This window comes from Corvus moneduloides, chromosome 1 (genome assembly GCF_009650955.1).
Source record: "Corvus moneduloides isolate bCorMon1 chromosome 1, bCorMon1.pri, whole genome shotgun sequence".
NCBI classification, from domain to species: Eukaryota; Metazoa; Chordata; class Aves; order Passeriformes; family Corvidae; genus Corvus; species Corvus moneduloides.
The window spans coordinates 4,252,163-4,278,075 of record NC_045476.1 but is presented as its reverse complement, the minus strand read 5'-3'; the positions used below and the strand labels follow the sequence as shown (position 1 = coordinate 4,278,075).

The 25,913-nt window shown below is 47.0% G+C and overlaps 1 protein-coding gene across 3 annotated transcripts in view; it reads left to right on the top strand.

Annotated features, from left to right (window-relative positions):
• The window catches only part of PLCD1 (phospholipase C delta 1), a 50,913-nt gene extending 27,036 nt beyond the window's left edge, over positions 1-23,877 (top strand). For 2 of the 3 annotated variants that reach the window (XM_032097538.1, XM_032097469.1), the window contains exons 4-15: positions 2,017-2,146; positions 5,780-6,083; positions 7,168-7,369; positions 9,262-9,406; positions 10,440-10,589; positions 15,790-15,951; positions 17,264-17,420; positions 17,712-17,828; positions 19,185-19,363; positions 19,875-20,007; positions 22,219-22,368; positions 22,711-23,877. In XM_032097538.1, coding sequence (XP_031953429.1) covers positions 2,017-2,146; positions 5,780-6,083; positions 7,168-7,369; positions 9,262-9,406; positions 10,440-10,589; positions 15,790-15,951; positions 17,264-17,420; positions 17,712-17,828; positions 19,185-19,363; positions 19,875-20,007; positions 22,219-22,368; positions 22,711-22,829 — 1,948 coding nt within the window. In that variant the 3' untranslated portion in view covers positions 22,830-23,877. The remainder of the gene's footprint in view (positions 1-2,016; positions 2,147-5,779; positions 6,084-7,167; positions 7,370-9,261; positions 9,407-10,439; positions 10,590-15,789; positions 15,952-17,263; positions 17,421-17,711; positions 17,829-19,184; positions 19,364-19,874; positions 20,008-22,218; positions 22,369-22,710) is intronic. The other variant, XM_032097605.1, reaches the window with a different exon arrangement.
• The last annotated feature ends 2,036 nt before the right edge of the window (positions 23,878-25,913 follow it).

The window sequence follows — 25,913 nt, the reverse complement described above, 5'->3', positions numbered from 1 at the left end:
GTGTGTGCCTGGGCTCTTCCTGGGCTCTCTGATCTCCCTCCTGCATTTCTCAGCCTCCTGGGAAGGGATCTAAGAGAAAAGCATCCTCCATTCACAGGCAGGACCTGGGCATACTCTTTTGCAGGTGCATTTACTGCCCCACATTTTGCCTGCTAGAGAGGACTGTGGGTACATGCATGACCTCTGGGGGCTCATTATCAGAGGAGATTATGCAGACTCTTAAAAAAAAAGTGGGTTTTTTTCAGTGATTAGCACAAAACTAGTAGTTTCTATGCACAAAAGAGTAGTTTTGTCCACCCCTGCTGCTCACCTCTTGACTGTGGCAGACTGCATTTCCTCTTGGCTCACCAGACTTGGGCGTTCCTCCTGCCTGTTGTTTTTAGGGAAGGCTGGGAAGGGGACCCGAGGTGCAGGGTCAGGTGTGAGTGGGTGGCACCAGGGTGACAGTCTGAGCAGACCCTCTCTGGAGCAGAGCTGGTGAAGGGGGTGTTCTGCACCCTGGGGTGGGTGTGGTGTGCTCCCAGCACAGCATGCTCTGCTCTTGGGAGCTTCATGACTCAAACTTGATTTTCTGGGACGAATCAGTCCAAGCCAGACCCTGGTTCAGGGCTCTGGAGCGTCCTTGGGAAATGCAGCCTCTCTTTATTTTGGTTTCCATGTCTAAAGAAGGGGAATATTAATATTACCAGGCTAAGACGGATGCAGGGTGAGGTCATTGCTTAGCACCTGCCAAGATTTTTAAAGTCAGAAAGTTCAGCTTTCCATGAGACAAACAATACTCACTAACAATTTATACATATCTCCATCACTAGGAACTGTTCCAGTGCAGGGTTAGCTCTGGTGAACAGTTTCAGGGTTATGTCTGCAGCCCCTATGGCTAATGCCCTTTTTTGGGGTCATTCTGAAAGGCCCAGTTTAAATGTTACAGCACTATATGCCTCAGCTGGTATTTGCTAATCCTGAGCTTTACACTGATTAACATTCAGATTGGGCATTTTTTTTTTAAAGTTTTTCTGGAATGAGCTTGAAGCATTGTTTCCTATGTGACATGGAACGTTATTCTTGGAGATCAAATTCTTACTTTGATCATTTTTTTTTCCTATTGAAAAGTAGATATTTTTCTGGATGACCTTTCTTATTTGACAGTAAAGCAAATTAGGCAGTCAGTTCCGTGATGGAAGAAGCATGGGTTTTTTTGGTGTTTAAAACTGCAGTGTGTCTCAGCTGTCTAACATGATTTCCCCAAGAGGCTGAAAGAAATTGGGAGACCCAGCTCAAATTATCTGGAATCACATTGAAAAGATCATTCTTACAGCAGTTACTCCAGATCCATGGATATACTAAAGTGATTAAAACTCAAGCTCTTACGAAATATTGTCACACTACAACACAGTAACAGACCCCGTGCATTTCATCAGGGGAAGCCAAGAACCCACAAAGTTTGGTTTGATTCTGCTCACAACAAAGTTCTTAGGATATACAGGTAGAAATACCTAAAAATATGCTGAAGGTGAGTTCAAAAATTACTATTGATGCTTCTTTTGGGGCTCAGTGTTCACTGGGATACACTGAATTTTGAACAAATCCATGACAATCAATTTACCGAGCTCCTCTTGGGAGCTCTTTTCATTCTTTCCTTTATCCCCTTTTCACCATCTGGAGCAGAATGTACTTTCTGCCATAAAAGAGAAGTCAAACTGTTTCTGGCTGCGGTCAGAAACTCCTACAGGGTAAAGAGAGCTGCTCCAGCCTTGGCCAGATGGTGAAAAGCTTCACCCGGGTCATGATCAGTTGTATCACAGCTCATTTTCCTTCTGCCGAGGCACCACTGTGCTCTGTGGGAGCAGAAGGTGAGGTGGTGTCAGCTGCTCAGTGGGCCCACGCTGATTTACAGCAGCTGGAGAGCTGGCTCAGAGCCTTTAGAAGAGGATTTCCCTCCCGCCATGTGCAGCAGAAGGTATTTAGGTGTTTAGGCTAGGCACTGACCTGGAAAGATTTCCTTACATCCTCCTGCAGCTGGATTCACACCTGCCTGCGGAAAGCTGACAAAAACAAAGACAACAAGATGAGCCTGAAAGAGCTCAAAGACTTCCTGAAAGAAGTGAACATTGAGGTCGATGACTACCATGCCAAGAAGATTTTCCAGGTAATGGGAGCAAGCAGAAAAAGGGTTTGCTGTTGGCTGAGGTCAAGGTCTCCCATGGCTTTCAGCTTGGGTTGGAGACCCCACCTAAAGTGAACTCCTGGCTTCTTTTCTTGTACCGAGGAAGGACGCTCAGGTTTTGGTGCTCAGTAGTTTATTGCTCAGAATAATCGATTCCCACCAAGTTAGGCCAGCACAATGCTTTTGATGAGGGTGTGTTAAGGTCTTTCTTCATAATTGATGCCTAATTTTGCCACGATGAAGAAAATGAAATGCAAACATGGATAATGCAAGCAAAAGGGAAGCAAAGTTCAATTCCCAGGGGTTTCAGAAGTTTTGTGTGCCGTAACTGTATGGCAATGCCTATGTCTGGCTGAAATTTGTTTGGTTGCAACTGTGATACCAGATCCTCAGCTTCCCAGAGGAGGTGGGTGCCAAGTGACAGGTATAAACAACAAAAAAAGAAGTGCAAAATAAGAGAAAAACCTTTCCAGATTCATGATAAATACGTAACATTGCACCCAAGCCTGGACTAGTCTGATTGATTTAATACTCCCAGGGCATACTTAATCTGGTCAGGGATGTACACTCCTAAATTCTCAAGATTCAGCTTGCTGGCTGAGCCTATCAAAAGATAAGAAAGGGATGAAAATTTCTCAGTTGTTAAGGTTTTGGTTGTTCTCTAGAGAATCCATCCTGCTGAGGTGAGATAAAACATCTGGATAATTTCCAAACTTCCATCCTGTCTCAAGCAGGATTTGAATTAATGGGTGTGCAGTTTTACAAATGTTTTTTTCTGATTAGTGGTAAACACGTGGGTGGTTTTGGGCACTGGGCAGGAGTTCTCCTGCTCCTCCCTGTGAGCAGGCAGCTTTCCCCCAAAGGAGGTCCAAGTTTCCTAATCCTTGCTTTATATACATCTCACTGGTAACTCTGCAAGAATTGGAGGGAAGGTCATCAGCAGATCTTAAAGAATTTCAGCTTGCACAATATTCCAGTTGTACTGCTCACTCTGGCTGGTGTATCCCATCCTTTATTCCCTGCCCAGGAAGATCCTGGAGGAATGGAAATAAGGCTGGGAATCCACTGATTGAGTTGTATGTTTCCATTGGAAGCACTTGCCAACACTTCCCTTGCAGTCTGTGCAGGTGAAGCCAGTAGGGACCAGGGTGTGAATGTCCTCATCCTAAAGGATGCATCTCACATATAGGAGATGAATCACTCCTACATCTTCACACATCAACAACAACCTGAAAAAAATCATCCTTGGTTTGCTTTTTTTTTTAAATTTTTTTTAACTTGAATTTTTTATTTTAGAGGCACAGTCTCCTCTCATTTAATGGACCTCCTCTGCTGTCACAATAGTTACAAGGGACCTCTAGGAGAGGAAACTTGATTAAATGAATCCTTTTTGCATAAAGACTCCAAGTAATTGCTAAGCCTTGATTCAACCCATCGAAATGCAGAGAGCTAGTTGAAGTACCATCATTAGGCAAGTAATTGTTAAGTTTCCTCTATAGCCACTGGAAAGAGAGGTTCTTTGGAGGTTAATTCAGATCTTCTGAGCACTGATTAGCCTCCAGGAAGGTCTGTCTTGCTCCTAAAGCAATTACATTTTCAGTTTGCATCCTGCCTCAGCTTAGATGGACTGGGGCATTACAGCCTATTAAAGGGTGATCTTTTAGTCTCAGTGAGTTTTTCTTCATTTAGTCACAGGAAGGAAGGGCTCAAGAGGGGGCTGCAGGGCACTTTCTCACATTATTCTTGCCTTTCATCACATGGCTCTGTGTCCACATCTAGGTTTGAGACACCTGAGTAAAACATTTGCAATGCAAACGGAAGTTATGCAAAGCTCCTCTCATTGCTCACTTCATTTCAACTTGAATATTCATTCTGATGCATCAGAAAGGTGTTTTTCCTGGCAGGCCGAGGGTCATTCAGGACCCATGGCTTGTGATACAAACATGGTATTTTGGGTTGAGATTCTCTTTCTGATTTGGACCTCTTGTAGTCAAAGCAGAAGGAACCCATTTTATACCGTGCATCTGATCTGTCCTGGAGTTTGGTGCCAGCGCTGTTGCCCTGTTTTCATCACAGCCTTTAATGGCAACTAATGAATAAATGTCCCGAGGCACACCACTTAAAATGCCAGTTTTCTAGAAGAAGTATCTTGTCATTTTCCCTGTCATGTCTTAAAGAAAAGAACATTTGTAATTCAGGAGATCCCTGCCATCTCCACCAGCTGCTGTCCCTCTTTATATTCCTTTTGCAATTGCTAAGCATCATGCTAGGCTTAGTTTGAGGGATCTCCCAGAGCCACAGAACAGGATCATAGACATGGAAGGCAGCAAGGAAAAGGCAGTTCCTGGATTCTTAAACCTGATTTGGAGGTGTTTTTAGTACTGAGCATGTCACAGGTTGTCCCATCCCTGATTTGAGCCCATAGCTTCTACCCAGCAGATTCTGAAGTCAGAACAAGTTGAACTCTTTTTTTTCTGTCACTTCAGTTTGTGAAATGCTGGGTGTCGTGATAATGTTCTTTGGTTTTATATGTGCTCCATAAATAGATAGTAAAGGATTTGCAGGGGATGAAAGTCCCTCATTATCATTTTGGGGCACTGCCAAAGCCACCGAGGCCATCACTGAGATCATTGGCATAGCTAGGTTGAGATTAGTGTGGTGACTGGTTAAACTAAGACATGCATTTTCATCATAAAAGCCAGGAAAACAGCTCTATCTGTCACAGGGGATCAAAGACGGAAAGCAATTTAATTCCTCTGGTTTGACAAGTTGAAGAATTCTGCTTGGAACAAACAACAAATTTAGTATCAGGATTTGCCACAGGAAAAAAAAAAGTTTCTGATGAAAAATAGAACCTGGGAGTATTTTAAATAAGCTGGAAAAACTTGTTATTGGAAAAGCTGCTGTCCTGTAGGGAGACATTAACATGCATATCTCAAGCTCCAAATCTTTCATGGTCAATCAAGTCCTTGGCTGTGGTGCTCTGTCAGAGATGGTATCTACTGGAAAAGTTCAAACCCCAGAGGAAGTTGGAGAATCTGAATTACAGTTCCTTGAGAAGATTATATCTGATTGGAAATCTGGGGGGATTTTGTTACTTGGCAGGTGTTGGATGAGAGTGGAAGATTTCCATGGAGAGGTGGATTTTTTCATATCTAAACATGCACATGTTTAGCAATTGTGGGGTTTTTAATTTGGTTTTGATGCCATCTTTGCAAACAGCACCACTGTGAGTTGTGATGGCCTCTTGGGGTGTGAGCCACTAAGGTCAAGGGGAGGGTTTTTTTCACTTTACCTACGGGATTTTTGGCTATACTCTCTATCATTATTTAAGAGAGTTAATTGCTTCCCTTTATTCCTCCTGAGATCAAGACTTACATTTCTTTTGACCCTTGATCTGTGCTTAGATTATTTTGAGCTGTCCTGACTGAAGCACTCCAAGTGATGGAACCCAAGGGTGGTGCTTTTGAGCACACTGATAATCTATAAATACAAATAACTGTAACTGTTTCTTGACTATTGGCCTTGTCAAAGAGAACCTTTGTCATTGACCAAGTGCTCCTCACTCACTGGCCAGTAACTCTTTGCAATTATTTTGTGTTCTACGTTGTGTAGCCCTGGTGCAGATTACGGCTGGCCTATGCCAGAAGGAAAGAAGGTTTTCATTCCTTCTCCCCTCTACGTTTACAGCACTGTGACAAGTCCAAAACAGAGGCTCTGGAGGATGATGAGATAGAGGAATTTTACAAGATACTGACAGAGAGGAAGGAAATAGACAGCATCTTCCAAATGTACTCAGACCCAGAAGGGTTCATGTCCTGCCAGAACTTGGTGAGGTTTCTCTATGAGATGCAGCAGGAAGAAGATGCTGTTGTTGCTGCCCCTGCCTTAATTCAGAGATATGAGCCCAATGAAAGAGGTAGGTTGAAAACCCTGGCTGGTTTGCTTCAAAATCTTGCTTTTTTGTTGAATTATGAATTGTGTTGCTGCTGCTTTTTCCTGCAGTCTTGTGTATTATTTTCTCCCCACAGCTGCTTCTACAACACGACTCTCCTAGGGGAACATTAGCTGCTCAAGGAGAGGCTGGGAAATCTCTCTCTTCAGTTTTTTTTTGGGTGCACTGGCAGGAGAGGGGTTGATACAGGTTTGACTACAGGATGATGAAAATCCTGAGGGAAAGACTCAGATGGGTTATTCAAATGCCAAGACCTCATGTGGCTTTCCAAGGTTGAGAGTGTAGCAATATTTGTGCTCTCCAGAAGCTGGAGTGGAGGCAGATGTTCTTGATGGTGGGCACCTGTAAAGCCATCTGGTGATGAGATATCTGAGTAGAGGCCAAGGAGGTGACAGCTGTTTAGGAGGGCAGTCCCAGAACTGTCTGTCTGCTCAGAATGTAGGTGAACCATCAGTCTGGAGCACCTTGGAGGATGCGTTCAAGCAACCAGCTCAGGATCATGGGCTGGCTTTCCACTCTCCTGGTATTCCTTTAGGAGAAGTACAAGGTTTTGCAACTGTCAGGCTTTAGGATTAGACTGAGATCTAGCTCGTTCCTTTAAAATGGGGAGTAGTTTTGTATTTCCTCTTTCCAAATCATGTATTTCATTGGGTAATCTAGACAGGATTTATCTGGCTGTGTTTAGACATCCGACAGCTTCTCTGGGTTAGCGTAAAGAAACATTGAAATGCTCAAACAGAGATTTTTATGCTGTAAATCTCCAGAGAAAGATGAGGTAAGGTCTGTCTTTGACACTTTTAAGATGTTATCAAGGACAGTAAGTGTCAAAAAAGCCACACTTGCAAAGGGGCTTTAAAAGCGTTTTCAGGCAGCTGAAGGTGTCATCCTTGTCTGGAGAACATCGATGTCTTTGCTATTACTGAATGCCTGGGGAGCACATTCTGCCTCTGAGATCCCCTGGAGAGCAGAGGCACCATGGTGAAGGTGATGGCACGACCTGGTGGCATCACATTTTCAGTGTGGGGTTTTCTGTCTGTTTACCTGGCAGCCAAGAGGGGCAACGCCATGACCAAGGATGGTTTCCTGATGTACCTGCTGTCGGATGAGGGGAACATATTCAACCCCTCCCACAGGAAAGTTTACCAGGACATGACCCAACCTCTCAGTCACTACCTGGTGTCATCCTCACACAACACCTATCTCATGGAAGACCAGATCACAGGGCCAAGCAGCACAGAGGCCTATATCAGGTAAAGAGTGTGTGTGTTTGTGTTTGTGTGTGTTTGTGAGGTTAACCTCTTTCTTTCAGAAGACGTAAGTGTCTGTGCTGATGGATGCAAGAGATCAAGAAGCAGTCTCTCACCAGACCAGGTAAAGTAGGCTGGCCCATGTTTCCAGGTTGAGCTGTTTCCAAACCAGGTTGGCTGTGCCCTCCTTTTCTCATCTCTTTGACCTGGGTCTCATCTGACCACCTGAGTGTAAGATGTATAATCACTACATTTGGAAGCAGTATAAAATATCTGCAGCCACAAGGAGGCTGGATTGCAGCCCTCTGGCATGGTGTTTTCAAAGCATGATGCTGAGGGGTTGTTGCATTCCCCAAAACATGGCATGAGAGGGTGCAACAAGATGCAAAGATCCCTGGGATAGAGCTACAGGTCTGTATAGGGATTGGAAGGAGCCAAAATGATGCATAGTGTCATGGTGCTTATGCTCTGTACTGCCTTTTGGGAGAGGCCTGTGGCAGGGACTGTCCCCACAACCATGCTGGGGTTTATTTTGGAGAGTCCTAGCTGGAGCAGTCAAAACAAAGAGATGGGGTGTGAGCTGATGGAGCAGGATGAGTGATCAGGTAACTTACACCTGGTCCCTTTTTAGCATCTCAGATATTCCCAGAGCACCCCTGCACAGAGCATTAGGTGTTGCCTAGGTCTGCCTTTAACAGAGACTAATGTCTCATGGCCAGATGGACGCAGTGACCTTTTAGTAACTTGCACACCCACCTTACATTACTCCTTGTTTTTATCAGGTGAGACAGTGTTTCCTTATGAGCCAGTCAAGGACTGCAATTCTGTCTTTGTTTATGACTTACCTTTTTTCAGGAGCTATGACTGTCTAGAGTCACAAGGTCAAAAGTGTAGAGAGTGAAATTTGGCACAAGTTACTTCTCAGTAGCACTTTGAATTCATCTAACAGAGTCTTAAAATTATAGGTGTATATTTTGCTTGTAAAAAAAAAATCCCATGATTCTGGAACAGGTTTCCCAGAGGCGCTGTCGATGCTCCATCCCTGGAAATGTTCAAGTCCAGGTTGGATGGGGCTCTGAGCAACCTGGTCCAGTGGAAGGTGTCCCTGCCTGTCGCAGGGGGTTGAAACTGGATGATCTTTAAGGTCCCTTCCAACCCAAACCATTCTGTGATTCTGTGAATCTATTGCAATGAGTTAAAGGAGTTGTGTAATCTGAAATGTTTAGGGAATTACTGTAAAAGAGAGAAGACCAGCTCCTAGGCAGATGGGGTGGGGAATCTACATTAGAAAATAAATTGAAATGGAGGTATGGATATGTAGAGGTGGGAATTTCATGTGGAAATTCAATCTGTAGACTCGGTTTGGGAAACTGGCCCTCAGCAGTCTCCCCAGCTGTGGTGGAGTCCCCATAGCTGCCTCCCTCCCTCCCAGCTCTGAGGACTCATCTCTCATGTCAATGTCAGATCTAGATGAAGAAATCACGTCGTCCAAGCTTTGTGACCTGGCTTCTAAGGCTGACTGTCATTCTTCCATTGCAGCCACTCTTGATTTTCTCTTCTCTTCACCATCTTTGGGGAAAGACTTGGGGCACAATCATGAGTGTCCTTTCTCATTTGGCACTCACTGTGTCTTATTCTTTGGATAATTCTGCCTTGGACTTTCACTACCTTATTTCTCAGATCCTTCTGTGCTTTCCTTGCTCAACCTTGAGCTCTCTTTGCTGATGCTGATTTCACCTGATCCCATCCTTTACCTGCTTTCCTGTTTTTCCAAGCTCCTTTCTTCTCCCTTGCTCCCTGAACTTCCTACCAGTCTTCCCAGGCAGCTGATGGACCCTCAGCTGGAGATGGAGCAGAAGGTGTAGAATCCAACCAGGTCCCTTCTTTGTTTCCAGAGCCCTCACCAAAGGCTGCCGCTGTGTGGAGCTGGATTGCTGGGATGGCCCCAACTCAGAGCCCGTCATTTATCACGGCTACACTCTCACCTCCAAGATCCTCTTCAGCGATGTCATTAAGGCCATCAAGAACTATGCATTCAAAGTAAGGACCAGGGACCCTTTCTCATGTTGCACAACCCAGGACTGACAGTAGATCTCTTCCCTCCCAGCAGGGAGCAGAAGCAAGGAAGGCTTCACCTTAGCATTTCTTGTGGGGACAAGATGTGTCCTTCTGTCCAAGCATCCGTGCTCTGCTTCCTGCAAAAATCCATTCCTGGGAGTTGCTGGACAGGGAGAGCACCATCTGAGGATGAGTTTGAACCTGTGCCAGCACAGCTGCATCCTGGACCCCACTGCAACGACACTGATGCCCAGTATCTTGAGCATACTTGGTGGAAAATGCCAAGCCCATGATTTATGTGGCTTTGATGTCTCAGGATTCGTTTCTAGTTTAGAGGAACCCATGTGCATGCTTTGGGTGTGAAGGACTATTTCTATTCTGATTTAAAAGGAATGAGCAGGTTGGGAGTCTTGTATGGCAGCAGCCTTCAGAAAACCTTAGGTCTGTCCGGACTCACTGGACTTTGTGCTGTTTTCCTTCAGTGCACTTGGGAGCTGGTGTCAAGTTTCCTTTCGGGCCACAAAGAAGTGACAATGACAATAATGGCAATGCCTTCAGCACACAAAATGACCTGGGGGGCACAGGGAACCAGATCAGGCCTATGCAGGAATGGAGGAAGGATTGATATCACTTAAGGGTTTGACCAAACCCTGTGATTTCAAAGCCCCCTTCCCAGTCCTTCCTCTGAAGGTGGGTAGGAAGGTGCTCTGACCCGCAGTGCAAGTGGAGAATGGAGGCACAGGGAGTGCCCCAGAAAGTCTGTGAGAGGCATCCTGACCCATCCTGGTGCCCTCTCAATTGGATCATCATCTCTGGAAGGCATCAGCACAGATCTGAGTAACTACTGCACAGTTAAATTTGTCCATTTTTAACAAATCCTTGCTTTAGGAGAGTATCAGACCCTACTCTTGACACACTCGTTCCCAGAGAAAACAGCACTGGGGTTCATACCAATTGCTCCAGACTGGTGAAACTGCAGAGTTCACTGATGGTGTGTGTTGCTCTCTTGTTCCAGACCTCACCATACCCCGTCATCATCTCCCTGGAGAACCACTGCAGCGTGGACCAGCAGAAGGTCATGGCTCAGCACATGACCACCATCCTGCAGGACATGCTCTTGGTTGCCCCAGTCGATGGAAACAAATCCCAGTTCCCCTCCCCAGAGGTAAGCAAGGCCCCTCCAGCACTTTCTGCCTTCTGAGGGTGGGACAAGATAGAAGTTTTTCTTTTTGCTGAGTGCAAAGCTCAAAACTCAAGGGGAAAACCATTGCAAGTAGCCTGAAGGTATATTAAACACAAAGTGTCCTCCCACTGAGAGTGTCCTGGGGTAGCCACTGGGAATGGCTCCTGTGTGGATAGCTGCAGTTCCCTTTAAATTGCATGTCTTTGCTAAAGAAATGCCAAAAATTGGATGAACGTGCCTAGTCAGAGCTGGAAGGAGTTTGTGGATGAGATCAAGCTGGCAGTCAGCAGGGGAGAAAGGAGAGGAAAACGATCCACCTAAAATACCCTCTATATTTGCTCTTCCTCTTCCTTTATCTCCTTTCCCTTTCCAACTTCCCCTTTTGTTTGGGAGTGTCGTGCCTTGTTTGATACAATGCCTAGCACAGAGGGAAGCTGCTCTGGGCTGGTCCCTAAGCACCAGAGAAATAAATTAGGGTGAATTGTAATCTTTACTGCTGCTGCTTCAGCAGGACCTTGGCTCTGGCATAGACAAGGTGCCTCCCTTAGGAGAAGTGACTCTCCCAGAGTGACGACACTCCCAGCATGGAGATCAGTCTTTGCAGGCTCTTACTGAGTAGGAAAAATATGTCTTCAGTGCCCTCTCCTGACTTGGTGTTTATCCTGGTGCAGGATCAGGAGAAGTGCTGATGGCTTTTCAGCTGATGGCAATGATATGATGAAAGAAAGGAGAAACACCAAGCAAAGCAATGTGTGATTTGTGAGTGTGAAGGGATGACCCCAACTTCCCAAAGATGTTTTTTCCATGGCTGTGCTCATCGAACCTCCTGCTCTGATTGCCCAAACAGACACATGGCCCCAGCTGAACACAGTGCCCAGATCTACCCTAGGGAATGGGTTTGGGCTGATCTGCTCCATTGGAAGGATTGATCCATTTAGTTTAAACAGAGAAAAATTTCCAGTGTTTCAACACCTATCCTTTTCCTTCTGGTACCTTTCCTCTGCCTTCCTGCTAATGTGAAGTAGGACAGTGCAAAGGGCTGAAATGATGACTTTTTTTGGGTGTAAAATACATTGAAACTGAAACATGAGGGAAAAACAAACCAGGAACCTCTTGGCTTTTCCACTCCCTTGTGACGTTGACATGAAGAAACCTGGGACAACAAGGTATTTTTAATATCAGGAAAAGGGTGGGATCTGCCACTGAGCAAAAAGCTGAAGGCTGTAAACACAAGCAGTTGAAGGATTGCTGCCGGTTGTGTCAGCAGGGCAACGTCAGTAATTAAAGGAAGATTGACACAGTTTGGATTTGTGCTAACGATTTATACCACAGCCTGGGGCAGACATCTGATTTAATAGGCTCCATTCAGGAACACTATTGGGCTACACAGATTATCTAAATATCTCCCCCAAGATGCTGTCTTTAGGTCCCAATGGTGAATTAAAGGCTGTAAGATGGAAGGCCAAAAGCCACATGAAAGCTCCAGGCAGCATGAGGGTTATAGGACAGAGCTGATCCAGTCTCTGCTGCTGGTGGGTTGTTGCCCTTCTGCCCCATCCCTGATCTGCACAGGGGTCTGCCAGGGCCCCTTCTTCTTGAGTGAAGTTCTTGAGCTGAGTTTCCTTCAATCCTCCAAAACCTTCTTCAGTAATGTGTTTCTTTCCCTTTCCTGGTGCCACTCATTGCTGGTGCAACACCTCAGTTTGCAGCTGAAGGACGTGCACAGATGTGATGTCAATTAGTGGATCTGATCTGCGCATCTCCTCGTGAATGTGAACGTGTTATTCCTCACAGCTTCTCAGAAGCCTGGAGAGATGGATATCCTCATCCTGAGAGTGGGATGTCAGGTGGCAGTGCTCAGACCCTGTGTATCCGTGTTCCTGAGCACTTCACTTATGGCTCCTTTGGAGAAAGTCAGAGGAGCTGGAGGTGTGGTCCACCTCCTCCTCAGTGTTTGTGCAAACAGAGGAAGAATCACACCCTGGGAGTGTTTGGTTCTCTCTGTTGACTCTAAAGGAGGTGTTGAAGCCACAGAAAGTTTGTTGAGGTGGATCACTTTACAAATCTTCCATTCCCACTGAGATGAAAACTGGAATTCAGACCTTGCCGTGGCTCTTGGGTTGCTCTTAGGGGCAGGAAGCTTTCAGGTAGGATAAACCTACCTGTTTACCTACCTGTGTATGCAGATCTTCTAAAATCCTCTGCTCATTATAGCTCTGCTGCTTCTGATCAAAACAGTGCTTTCCTTTAAGATGGTTTCCATGTCCCAGTGTGTCAGAACCATTTCACCTGCAGAGCTGAGCTTGTTCAGTGTGCAGTGGAAAAGGTGGGAGAGCAGGGGAGCTCCATTTCTGGGGACTAAGGAATGCTATTTATAGGGCATGTGAAGAAGGGCAAGAGTTGCCTCTGTTCCAGCAGCCGTTCCACTGTGTATTCTCAGGGCAGTCCAGTGTCCTTGTAGCCTTTCCTGAGGTTGTAGTCCACCTTGGGCATGCCACAGGCAGTTGGAATGGCTTTATGGTCTACTTGGAGAATATTTATTGAGTATTTCAGCTTTTGCTTCCTCCTAAGACAAGGGATCTGCTCAACAGAGCTGAACTGATGAGGTGAGTGTCTTTTGCCTCAGGCTAGAAATACTTAATATCACATGAAAGGGAACCAAGTGAGATGGAGCAAGGGCACGTGTGTGTTTGTGTCTGTCTATATCAGCTTATTTAAAACCTCGATAAAGAAGATAAACTCTCAGATTTAGAACTTTGCTTCCTCTGCAGAGGGGATTCACTGCAATGCTACTATAGGATAGCAGCTTTTGCAGGAAATGGGGATGAAAATGCCTCGCTTTGGGGTGAGTCTCACTCCTTGTTGTGGACAAATTATCAAATGGATCTCCTCTGAGTTAGGTGGCACGTGGGCTGCTCTCCCTTGTACACATAGGAGCGGTGTCCCTGTGTCCATGGGGTGCTTCTGCCCCATATCCAAGGTTTCCCAGAGGAACCACAGGCTAGACAGGATAACAGCAGCACTGAGGACCTGCTGCTGGCACCCCTGGAGTGGGCTGTGGTGAGGAGACACAGTGGAGGCTGTGTTGCTGTGCCTTTCCTCGTGATGTTCTTCAGCCATGTAGGATTGGTCTGTGCCAGAAATTGCACCTCCCACTTGCTGTGCAGGCTGAATGGGAGAAGCTTAAAAAGCTTAATTACCTTCTGGCAATTAAGAATGAAGGGGACTGCCCCAAATACCTTATCCTTAGTTCTCCACTGCTGACTTGTGGCAATAACATTTCTTTTGGGGCATTAGAAAGCAAAGGCAGATAATATATTAAATACCAGGATCGTATTTGCAGCCTGCAAGGGACAAGAGGGGCTGCTCTCAGCCTCTCCTCGCTGTCTCCAGTGCAATCCTTCCAGGCTTGTCCTTCCCAAGTGTTGAGCAGAGCCTAAAAGCTCACACAGAACTGGATTTTGTGGTGGAAGAACAGTGTAGAGCTGGGTGTTGATGCAAGAGGGTGGGAAGGGACATGAGAGCAGCAGACTGAAGTGAGGCTCTGAAAATCTCCCAGCCATGAATGTGAAGAAACAGAGCAGAGCTGTGCCTAGAGGAGGGCTGAGGGCTGGGAGGATGGTCTGGGGATGGGGAAGAGGGTACTGCTATGCTCTGACTGCTCCTTTGAGTGTAGGTTTTGAGTGACAGGGAAAGTGCCCCAGTGTAAGTAGCTTATTTGTGGTAGCTGAATAAAAATGCTCTTGGCTGCTGCCTCAGGTACCAGTGTCAGATTTCTGCTCAAACCCAGCTTCACCCACAGCTTTGCCAGGTGGTGAGGAGTGGGGCTGGTCTCTGTAAAGACGTGATGCAATTTGCTTGAACCCACAAAGGGGGAATCATGTTCTTTGAAAATGCCTGTGTTGTTTTATAAAAGAGTCTTGGTTTTCCACAGTCCTGTCATTTGAATGTGGTGGGGTTTTGTTGCTTTTGCTGTTGCAGAAAAGGCAAATATAGGGTGTTGCTAAGGAAAGGGGAACGTGCTACACAGGCTGAGGGGTTGTACTGGCTAATTCCAAGATGGAATTTTTCTGGAATATCTTGTGCCTTCCAAAGCCAGGAGTACCAAACACATCCAGGTGGCAGCAAATCTCCTGTTCCTGGAAGCTGCCAGGTCTAGTGGTGCTCTTGATTTTAAGGCATAACCCACACACCTGGAGATTGCCCTCAGCCACCTTTCTCAATACTTCTCCCTGTCCCAAGCATTGCTGCTGCCTTGTTTGGGCTCTAAGTCATCCCTCTCCAGGCTCCAGCCTTCCTCCCACAGCCAGGGCTTGCACAAAGGATACATCAGTGATGAGGGTTTTTATGTGAACCTTGAAAGAGGCTGGAGAGAATTGATTCAGCACAAGGAATGTGTTCCCTGGACTCCCTCTGCTCCCAGCTGTGATACCCTGGCGCGTGCTGCTGGTTGTGGTCAGCGTTGTACCACTGGAGCAGTGGCAGGAGAAGCTGTTCCCAGAAAAGGATGTAGCTTTGAAAAGGTCTGGGAACTCCTCCTGAGGCTGTCAGCACCCATGGGCTTCACCTGCAAAATCCCTCACGTATTAAAATTCCATGTCTCCTGTGCACAAAGCACCTGTCCAGAACTTATTGGACCTCCCTCACCATGAAAATGTTTGTGGAGCAGAGGCTGCACTGCCTCAGCCCCTGCTTGGATCTCACACAGTTTCCTGAGTTGTGCATGGGTTTATAACCACACACTGCAGAGCAAGGGGTGGATTAAACAACAGGCCACACAGAGAGGCAAAAATGGTGCCACAAATTTCTTCCAGCAGCCCTGAGCTCCAGGCTCGGCCTTGTTTGCTGAGCAACATTTCAGTCTTGAAAAAAAAAAGGTGTATTTTAATTGTCTTTAACAGCACAACTGTTTAAGTTGTCTGGTTGAGGGGTGGTCAGCTCTATAGCAGAGGGGAATCACTGGGCTCTCTGGGGTTTTCACACTCATGATTGTGTTCTCAGAGGCTGGGCAGAGGCAGGGCAGGGCCTGAGTCTAAAAACAGACTTATTTTTACCTGTATCTATGGATAATAATGAGTCACTGATGCAACTGTAAAAGCCCTGGTTGCAGTGAGGGACCTTTTCAGGGTGGGCCAGAGTTTTTTCTACCCACCAGATATTTTGTCCACTTTTCCTTGTGCAGCAATTGAAAGGGAAGATCCTGGTGAAAGGCAAGAAGCTGAGCAGGCAGGAGGATCCCATAAATGGGAACAACAACCTGGAGGCTGAGGATGTCTCTGATGAAGATGAAGCAGCTGAAATTGAAGATGAATCTGTGAAGACCAAGGTAGAGCAGAAGGGGAAGGTAAGTGAAAGAAGTAACCACTGGGAAATCTCTTTTTAGGTGGGTTTTGTACCACACCTAAAGAAACAAAAAAAGAAAATCAGTTGAAATACAATTTTTCATGTGTTCCCAGCCAAGACAGGTCTCAGTGTGGTTTCAGCTACTCAGCTGGGGATGTAGAAGGGTGAATTGTTGAAATTGCTGGGGCTGAGGATCCTGGTGCTTGCTCAGCTTAATGATCTCTGTCCCAAGCACAAACAGAGATCTTACAGAGCCAGTCAAGCACAAAGGTTGGCTTCTTTCTCTAAAATGAGACTGCAGTGGGGACAGACCATGTAGCATTTAGAGAAGCAGTGGAAGGGCACATGTTCAATCTCTGTCTTATTTCCAGAAATCTCTTTGTCATGGGACAGTCATGACTTTGGCTTTTCCAGTCTCATTTTGGGATACACCTGCACTCTCACTGGCTGTTTGTTTCTGACCTGGAGGAGGGAGGGAAGGAAGATCCGTGGGGAAGGGGTGGTCAGTTACTAAAGCAATTTGTATGATGATTTCTGGGAGGAAGAGGCTGGCCTTTACACATGCCCCATCATGTGAGGAAATGGATTTTTCCAGAGGTCAGGTCCTTGTGAAGCCCATATCCCTCACAGAGTGGGTTCATAGGTGACACAGACGCATTCAGCCCCACCGATGGCAAAACTGATTGGTGTTGCCTCTGGACCTGGTCTAATCTGTGTTTCTCTGTGATGATTTGCTCGCTCTTTGAGGGTCTTACTTATCTTTCTGATCTCTAGTCAATAACATGTACATTATTTTGACATCTGTCATTTTATTTTCTTGCCCCCAGTGGGAGCTGGGGACTCTCACTTGCACCAGTGAATGTGGCTGTGGAGTTGGGGTCATCAAAGCATTGTGAGAACTCCCTAGTTCAAAGGGGAAAAGCCCAAGCTCTGGGAAGGCTAAAACATCCTTCTGTTCCCTTTATTTCCAAGTTTGCATGCCTGGGACCAGGACAGTATGGAAGAGTCATTGCTAAGGCTGTGTTACAAGGTTTAGCACCTGGAGACAGACATGGGTGCTGAAATACAAGTGACCCTGCAGAGAGCAGTGGGAAGGGCATCCTACCAACAGAGGGGGAATTCTTTTCCACCCTTTCCTGCACAGGGTGACACAGAGGGCACACCAGCAGCCACTGAGTGTTGAGAGTGTGCATCCTTTCCATGTGAAAAGGTGGAGAAGAGAAGCCCCAAGGGTCCTATAGAGAAAACACAATTACCACTTCTGAGCACGACAGCAAAAACTCCCCACAAACCTCTTGCTCTCCTGTTTCTAGAGTGACACCTTGAAGCTGGCCAAGGAGCTGTCAGACACAGTTGTCTACTGCAAGAGTGTCCATTTTGAAGGCTTTGATGACCCAAACCATCCTCGGGCTTTCTACGAGATGTCATCGTTCTCGGAGAGCAAAGCTCTGAAACTGGCCCAGGAGTCTGGTGCGTGTGTTCTGCCCTCCTCTGTCCCTGTTCCCCAAAAACAGACAGCTGCTGGTGGAAAAGGCATCCCAAAGACATGGGTTATGATCTCTTTGGTCATGCATGTTACTGAGAAACAGTGGGAAGAACTTAATATCCTTAGGGTTGTTACCAAGAAGGGCGTTTTTGCAGGTGGTTCCCATTCAGCCAGACTTGCCAGGCAGAGGGGAACACACAGCAGCAGCAAGAAGAGATAGAAGTAGCCCCATCACTGAAAGGGCCATTTTCTTCTGGTTTTTTCTCTCTCTGTAGGAACCAGTTTTATTCATCACAACATCAGGCACCTGAGCCGTATCTACCCTGCAGGCTGGAGGACGGATTCTTCCAACTACAGCCCTGTGGACTTGTGGAACGTCGGCTGCCAGATCGGTGGGTTTCTCTGGGAGGCTGGAGGGGCTCACCTGTCTGGGTCACCCATGACCTGGCTGTGGAGGGGCTTCAGCTGAGGCAGAATCTCAAGCCCTTTGCAGCTGGAGGCTCAGCAGTCACTGGGAGAAACCAGCTTTCCAAACAATGCCCGGTGACTTTCCATAGACCATCTTCTGGCTCACCACAAATCCACTAGGAGAGGCTTTTCTGCACATTAATGTGCAAATCCCTGCAATTTCACTGTCAGCAGCCATTTAACAAATGGGGAGGGAGCATGAACTCCGTGGGTCCTGCAGGTAGCACCCCTTTCCCTGCCTGGCCTCTGGACAGTCCTTGGGAGGCACCATCAGTTCCCTTGGGGTACAGTAAGGGCAGACCTGCATGCCTTATCTGACCAGAATTCAGTATTTGGACACCCAAAATAAGATTTTTCAGAAGCCCTGAGTACTTGCAGCTCCCAGTAAAACCAGTGTACTGCAGTTATCAAAGTCTTGCTGCAGGTGGAAAAGTAGGGGAGTGCCTTAAAATGCTTTCAACCTTCAAATATGACAGGGTGTGAAGGACCCAGGACCAGGATAAATTTTTGTGTCTTAAGAGATGTCTTAGATTTTGCTAAAGATGTTAAAATCATCCTTGAGGAAATCAAGGGAGCACTGAGGAGCTGCTGGGGCCCACATGCACTCCCTGTGTGGTGTCAGTGAGGCTGTTCACAGAGAGTGTTCCAGGTTTTACATCAATGCCTTTAAAAAAGGTATTGACAAATTGGGAAGACTACAAGGAATGTGCCTGGTGTTAGGACACCAGTGAGGCTTGATCTATTTTGGGCAGCAGACAATAAAGAGGTGATTTGATCACAGCTTCTGTGCTGCCACCTGAGGAGTTCAGACAGTGAGGAGCTCTCTAGTCCAAACAGAGGCATCGATGCCCCTCGGGATGGCAAATGAAAACAAGCAGATCTGGGCTGGAAAGGAGGTTTTATAATGAGGCTAAATAACCAGAGAAGTTATCTGAGAGGGATTTGCTGGCTTCACTGCAGGAGAGAACTCCTTCAGTGGAGAAATGAAGAGATTTATCTGAAAGATGCAGTTGCTCTAGGTGGCATAAATTCCATGTAGGACAATTTTTGATCCTGGGGAAGCCAGGATGGCTGTAATGGTTCCTCCTGTCTCTGTCATCTCTGAATGCAAGAAATCCTCAGGGCTAGCAGGCTGTGAGGGTCAGAGTTTACCACTGCTCTTTGAAGCGTGAAAAAGCCAATGTTTATGTCCATGAAGTGCAGTTTCATGGAACAGAATTAGCATGAAAAGATTCCTATTGATTTATCTGAGTGACTGAAGTTATTTATTTATGTTGCAGTTGCCCTAAATTTCCAGACAGCAGGCACAGAAATGGATGTGTACCAGGGTCGGTTCCAGGACAATGGGTTTTCTGGGTATGTCTTAAAGCCGGAATTCCTCCGGGATGAGCAAACCAAATTCAATCCAAAATCCATCACAGAAGGAACATGGGGGACAAAGAAGAGGCTCCTGCTTAAAGTAAGAACAGAAATCAGAAAACATCTCAGTAACATCCACTTTTGGGGGGAGGGGGGCATGTTCTACCTTCTCCTTCTTCTGATCCTTTTTTGCAATGTTGTCCTAACCCTGCTGATTTCCCACATCTGGGGGCTCTCATGGACTTGGATTCTCCAGGGATCTACTCACATGTTTAATGTTGGGCAATAGGTTAATGACAATATTCGCTGTCGTTCCAGAACCGTGCAGGCAGACATGCAATCAGCAGTCACCTCTGGTGTTCCCAAGTGCCAGCTGATCACTGTGGGGACAGTCAGAAAAGTTGTCTGTCCCAGACAACTGGGCTGGAGCTGGGTTCCTTAGGTGCTTTAGCTCATGACAGCTTCCTGTGAAGGATGTCACAGCACTGGCTCTGAAATGACAGCACCAGCCTCTCACAGCAGATCCTGCACTCCTGGGGAAGGAGAGGGAATTTTCCAGGGAGCCCCCTCTCCTAGTGATGTCCTGACCTCTGCCTGTGTTTCCTCCACAGGTAATCTCTGGTCAGCAGCTGCCAAAGGTGAACAAGAGCAAAAACTCCATTGTGGATCCCAAGGTAACGATAGAGATCCACGGTGTCCAGCAGGACAACAACAAGAAGCAGACCAAAGTCATCGAAAACAATGGTGAGGGGGTTTCCTCCAAGCTGTGCTCCCATGAGCAGGAACCCTTTTCTGTTCCATGGCAAGACTGCTGCCCTGTGCCCAGACCTGCCTGGGGCACCCAAGCCTGCCCCCACTAAGCAGATACACGAGGTGTTATTCTTCTTCTGTTGTTTGGAGACAGAAATTCCCTGTAAAACAGCATCAGCCACGTGAGTTCTTTGGGGCTGGCTGCCAGATTTGCAGAGGTAGAGCTTTGGAAGTGCTCTTTACCCCAAAGCAGTTGGATTTGACCTGGGGTGCAGAGGTTCTCACCAGGATCTTTCCAGAGGAAGCTTCTCGTGGGGCTGATTGTATCCTGAAAATGTCACAAACTCACAAAGGACTGATGTTGCAGGGAACTTCAGAGCTCTCTGTTCCAGCCTCTGTCTATAGTAGGGCCATACAAAGTTTACTCAAACTGCTCAGGGTGTTGCCCAGATGAAATCTGAATATCTCAAAAGTTGGAGGACCATTTCTTATCAGTCAGACATGGCTGTGACTTCCCTCTGTGCGGTGAGGGTTTGAATATTATGGCCTTCTGCACAAACACACACACTCTGCTTTTCTGTGTGGAGTGAGAGCCAAGCACTGGAAAGCTGGTGCATATTTTCCTGCCTGCTAACAATGTTTCCCTTTTCCTCTTTCCTGTTTGAATAAACTTGGCCTGGCTCCTAAACCTCACGGCCATTTCCGTCACCTACAATAATTTTTGTAGCCTGTCAAGTGAAAGTTGTGTAGGGAACGTTTCAGACTTGCCAGGCCTGTTGCTCAGGGCTGCTGAGCACTCCCAGCCCCATGGCCAGCCCTTGGCTGGCAGGGGCAATACTGGAGTGAGGCTGGAATGATAAGTGCTGCCTTGTGGAAAGCAAATCAAACAGTGAAAACACCCCTGATGGAAAGGGGCAGCTGCAGAGAGGGGTTTGCCTGTCATGGGCTGAGGTTTCAGGTGTGTGACCATGCTTCAGCTGCTCACCTGGTTTGGTGTTTTACAGCTGGACTCAATGGACTCGGGGGTCTTTTCCAAGCTAAATGATGCTGTGATTCTCTGTTGGTGGGACTGAACCAGGGGCTGTGGCACACACAGATCAGGTCACAAACAGCAGAGCTGTGGCGCTTGATGGGCTGTGGGAACCTGCTAGCTCTGCAGCTCTGAGCATCTCGCTGTGGCACTGAGATGAGCTGAGAATCCCCCCCTGATGCCACTACAATGAAACCTGCTGTGCCAGGACCAATGACTCAACCTCAACTTTCATTTCTGCTCCCATGGAATCAGCAACACTTTTTTTCCCAAGGATGAAGGGTGTCAGTGTGTTCACTAAGCAGTACAGTCGATTTAATCCTATAGAAGTCCAAATAAAGTGTCCCAACACACCACAGGTATTTTGCACTGGCACAAGTCCACAGGCACATCTCAGCACCTTCAGGGCCAGATGAAAGATCCCTGTCTCCTGCTGAATCACTCACAAACCCTGCATGACCAGCGGGCTCCAGGTGACATTGTGCTGTCCTTGGTCTCTGCTTTGCACAGGCAGCAGGGTTTCCAGCAGGATGTCCTCTCCTGTTTGCTTCTGGGGAGTGGTTTATTGACACTGCACCTGCCATGACCTGGAGAGAGCGCCCTGAGCTTGCTCTACATTTCTTGTGTGTTGGTCTCAGTTTTGTTTGCTTTGTGATTCTGTCTGATGCTTTTTGTAATCAGACACTCCTCATTAACTTTTCTTGCAGACAGGGAAATTGGGGCACAAGGTGGTGGTCAGATGGGTGTGTCTCAAGCTGTTGGAGAGGCTTAAGGCCCCAGAAGGCTGTCTCAACACAAAAGCACAGCTTTGCTCTCTTCCCTCCCCTGGTTTGGGGCTGTAAAAGTTTGCATCTGGTCCAACAGCAACCAAAGACATCCATGTACCAGCCAGCAAAAGCCTGTGGAGCAGAGCTGAGTCCCTCCCCTCTCCAGCTCCTCACTCCTTTCTAGGACCAAGTTCTGCAGTGAACAGCCGAAGCTGAAGGATTTGTTAGTTCCATGTAGCAAAACACAGTATCAAAGCTGGGAATAAGGCTCTTGGCACCTCCTGAGAGCCTTGGTCTGGGTCAAATTAGGTTGACAGTCAGGAAAAGTCTCCATCCATTTGCGAACACCTCGGACCACCATTCTTACTGCTGACATCTCTGACCTCTATTCTTGTCTATGTTCCCCAGGCTTTAACCCAAACTGGAATGAAGAGTTTACATTTGACATTGAGGTCCCTGCACTTGCCCTGGTCCGGTTTGTGGTGGAAGACTTTGACATGTCGACCAAGAATGACTTCATCGGGCAGTACACCCTTCCCTTCACCAGTCTGAAGCAAGGTAAGGCTCTGCTCCCTCCACCTCACAGCCAGAACCTTTGGGAAGCTCCAGCGTCCTGGAGGAGTGGTCTAGATCAATCACAGCTTGGGTCAGAATGGATTTTTTGGGCAGCTGTTAACACCGTCTCTGGGGAAGGGTTCCCCTTGTCACCAGAGGCCTTGGGAACGTTGTTACCCACACTCAGAGCTGTGCCCCTGGGACCTGCCTGTTCAGGATCTTGTGGGAAACTGGGAACAAAATGCTCTGAGACTGGGAGATGTTTGTGCAGGATCCTGGCAAACGTTAGCAAATACTTCTCCAACTGGACTAAAGGCCATTTTCCATCTGTGTCTCTGCTTCCAGGTTATCGCCACATCCATCTTCTGACCAAGAATGGAGACCCGTACTCCTCCTCCACCCTCTTTGTGTACATCAATATCCAGGACTCTGAGTGGCAGCCTGGCTCCTCGAGGCCACAGTGAGCCTCCTTACAGACCTGGAAGGAATTCAGTGTGTGAACTCTGCCAGGGTCAGTCCCCAGCACCTTCCCTGGAGCAGCACTCGGTGCTCCGTAGGACCCCTGATGTGAAACAGCCATCGACCTTCTCCCTGCTGCGTGCTGGAAACATCCTAATGCTGCTGTTGAAATTAATCCTTTTGTCCCTATTTGACCAATCCAGCTGTGGTTTTAGTTCACTTTATTTAGATTTTTTTTAATGTTGCTTTTAGCGAGAGGATAGGGACTCCTTTTTAGTGAAGTACAGCTCTTGGGTTGGGCTCAGTCAGGCATCTGGGCAAAGCACCCAACATCTGTGCAAGGAAAAGTCTCCCTCAGCACTGCAATCAGTGGCCAGGTGCCAGGTGACTTCTTGCAACTGCAGGTGTCAGCCATCTCTCAGCATATGAAGTCCTAAACAGGGCCACGATTCCCCTTCTTTCTGTTACAGATTAAAAAAGAAAGCTGCACTACAAAGGCCCGTGTTATGTAACCCGAGTTTCCTTTTGTGTTGTAATAAAAAATACATGAGCACTACTCTGCCTGTGTGCCTGGCTCTTGGCCAGGCCACTTTGCATTCAAAGCCTGCCTCTCATCCTGTGAAGGAGAAAGAAGCTGCTGAACAGCAGATTTCCCTCTGACCCAAAGTGAAACCCACTCAAAGCGACCTCAGAGGATGTGTTTTGCCAGAGACAGTGGAAACACGCTCAACTGACAGCAGGGCTTTTTTTTTTTCTTTTTTTTAAATACAGTAAAACCTTGTGTTTTTACAGAAAAATGTCATTTTTTAACTGAGAGGAAGTAGATGATGTAAGTGCTCGCAGGTCCCAGTTGCACTGTAGAGGTAACCCAGCACAAGAGTGTTTTGAAAACAACACAGTATTTATGGTGACAAGTGATTTGTCTTCAAGTAGAACTACAGAGTTAAGGGAATGTTATTGAAATAAAATAATATATATTTTGAAGTGCCAATTGTGTTACTAACAGTATGTTAGACTGTTAAAAGTTTAAAAAAAAGTTCTGGAAGAGTTCAATTACTTGTTGCCATTTGCCTCTTTGTCCTACTTGAATGCAACATATGTGAATTTGGAGATTGACCTGCTTAATTTCTTAAGTTGTCAGAATTTCTGGGGGTTTTAATCCTTGGTGGTGAAGATGAGGGGCTGATACCAAAGCTGTTATTGTCCTTTTAAACATATTCTAGTCAGCTTATTTTTTGAATCCACAATATCCTGGATTTAGTGATCTTAGGCCTACTGCAAAGCTGGGTTTCTTTTAGTCCTCCCTGGAGTTCGTTGTGCTGCAGTAAATGTTGCTGGACACATTGATTTTCCTCTTCACTACAATACCCTGTGATGTTGTAAACCATTGCCAGATTAAATGTGAATTAAACCCACACCTGAAAGGCTGATACTGCATTAACAACCAGCAGGTGGAAGAGCTCAGGAGTGGCCAGCGAGGCAGAGCACGGGGCCCTGCAGTGACGTGGGCTAGCCCAGCTCCCCTCTGGGATGGGGCACGTTGTTCGAGACACATTGGAAGGCCAAGGATGGAACATCCTTGAATCCCACCGAGGGACAGCCTGCATTTGGTCCCTGCCCCCAGTGTGCTCTCAGCATTTTGTTTTAGGGAGCCATGGGATGAAGAGCATAGGTGAAGGTGGTCAGATTGTCTCAGCACCAGCTCTTGTGGGGCAAGTTAGAAAGAAAGTCTTCCCTGTGAGGGCAGACAGGCACTGGGAGAGGTTTCCCAGAGGAGTTGTGGATGCCCCATCACTGAAAATGTTCAAGGCCACTTTGTCTGGGGCTCTGAGCAGCCTGGGATAGAGGAAGGTGTCCCTGCCTGTGGAACCTATGAACACATTATTTGCATTTTTGGGGTGGCAGGATTAGATTTCAGTTGGATTATTGAGCTAAAGCCCTCACCTGCCTGCTGTGGCCGGCACTAGAGAAGCAGGGAACCAGGATGCCAGGGTCAGGGTGGGCTTAGATTGATTGCACAGAGAGGCTGGGTTTTCCTCTGCCTGTTGTGCAATTAAATGAAGGTAGTAGGCAAGATCCATGGGAAGAGAAAACATACCTCATCAGGTAGGAACAGTTGGGGGAAAGCTACTATAGCCAGGTGGGAGAGATGAGATGGAGATGGGATAGGGAGAGCATGATAACAATGCTGCAAGGTCTTCTCTCTCCCCTGAGGAAGGGACATGATCCCTGTTGTTATTAAGTGAGCTCATCTCTGAGCAGATTAAGAAGTGCTGGAGCCCCACAGGAGGGAAGAGCTCTGGGGAAAAGAGCAGCAGAAACAGAACATTGCCACTAACATCACAGCAAAAGGTGTGGAAGGGAGGAGGTGAGAGAGGATCTTTGCTTTAGAGATCAGAGGCAGGGAATAAAAGCAACTCTCCTATGAGGAGAGCAGCAGCACTTTCCATCAGGCCCAAATATCAGGCGGCTCCATGGTCTGTGAAATCCCAGGCTGGTTTCTGAGTGCTGGCAGGAGCACTCCACTTGTGTTGGTGAGCCTGGTGGCCACAGGAATGAAAACAATTTGTAGCAAACTGGCCTAATCTCCCTAATCTGACTATATTTTTTCTGGTCTTCATTTGATTGTGTGAAGCTCGTTAGGCCCACAGGTAGGTGGCATTCCTGCATCTTACTGAGGAGCACAGGCAATTCATTAATTTGGGAGCTGTCAGGAGCACTCCTCAGTGGGGCAAGGCAAATCCTGCTGATACCAGCAGTGCCAACAGAGGTTGAAACGTGGGTAATGTGCACTGATTGCATCTCATGTGAGCACAACAAACAGGAGCAATCACACAGGTAATTCAGCTGATTTGCGTCTCTGCTTGATGCTTAACTTACTCTGCACAGGGGATTTTAGTGGGTTTTGGGCTGGACCCTCAAGCAGAAATGGGATGAAGTGGTGGCAGGAACATAATGGGGGTTATCTGATGTTAGTACCAATTCTTAAACACAAAGTGCTATCCAGAAGACCCCACCACCTGGAGGTCCCTGCTGCAGCCCAGCCAGATGGTGACACTTCAGCACAATGATGTGGTCCTGGGTGTTGA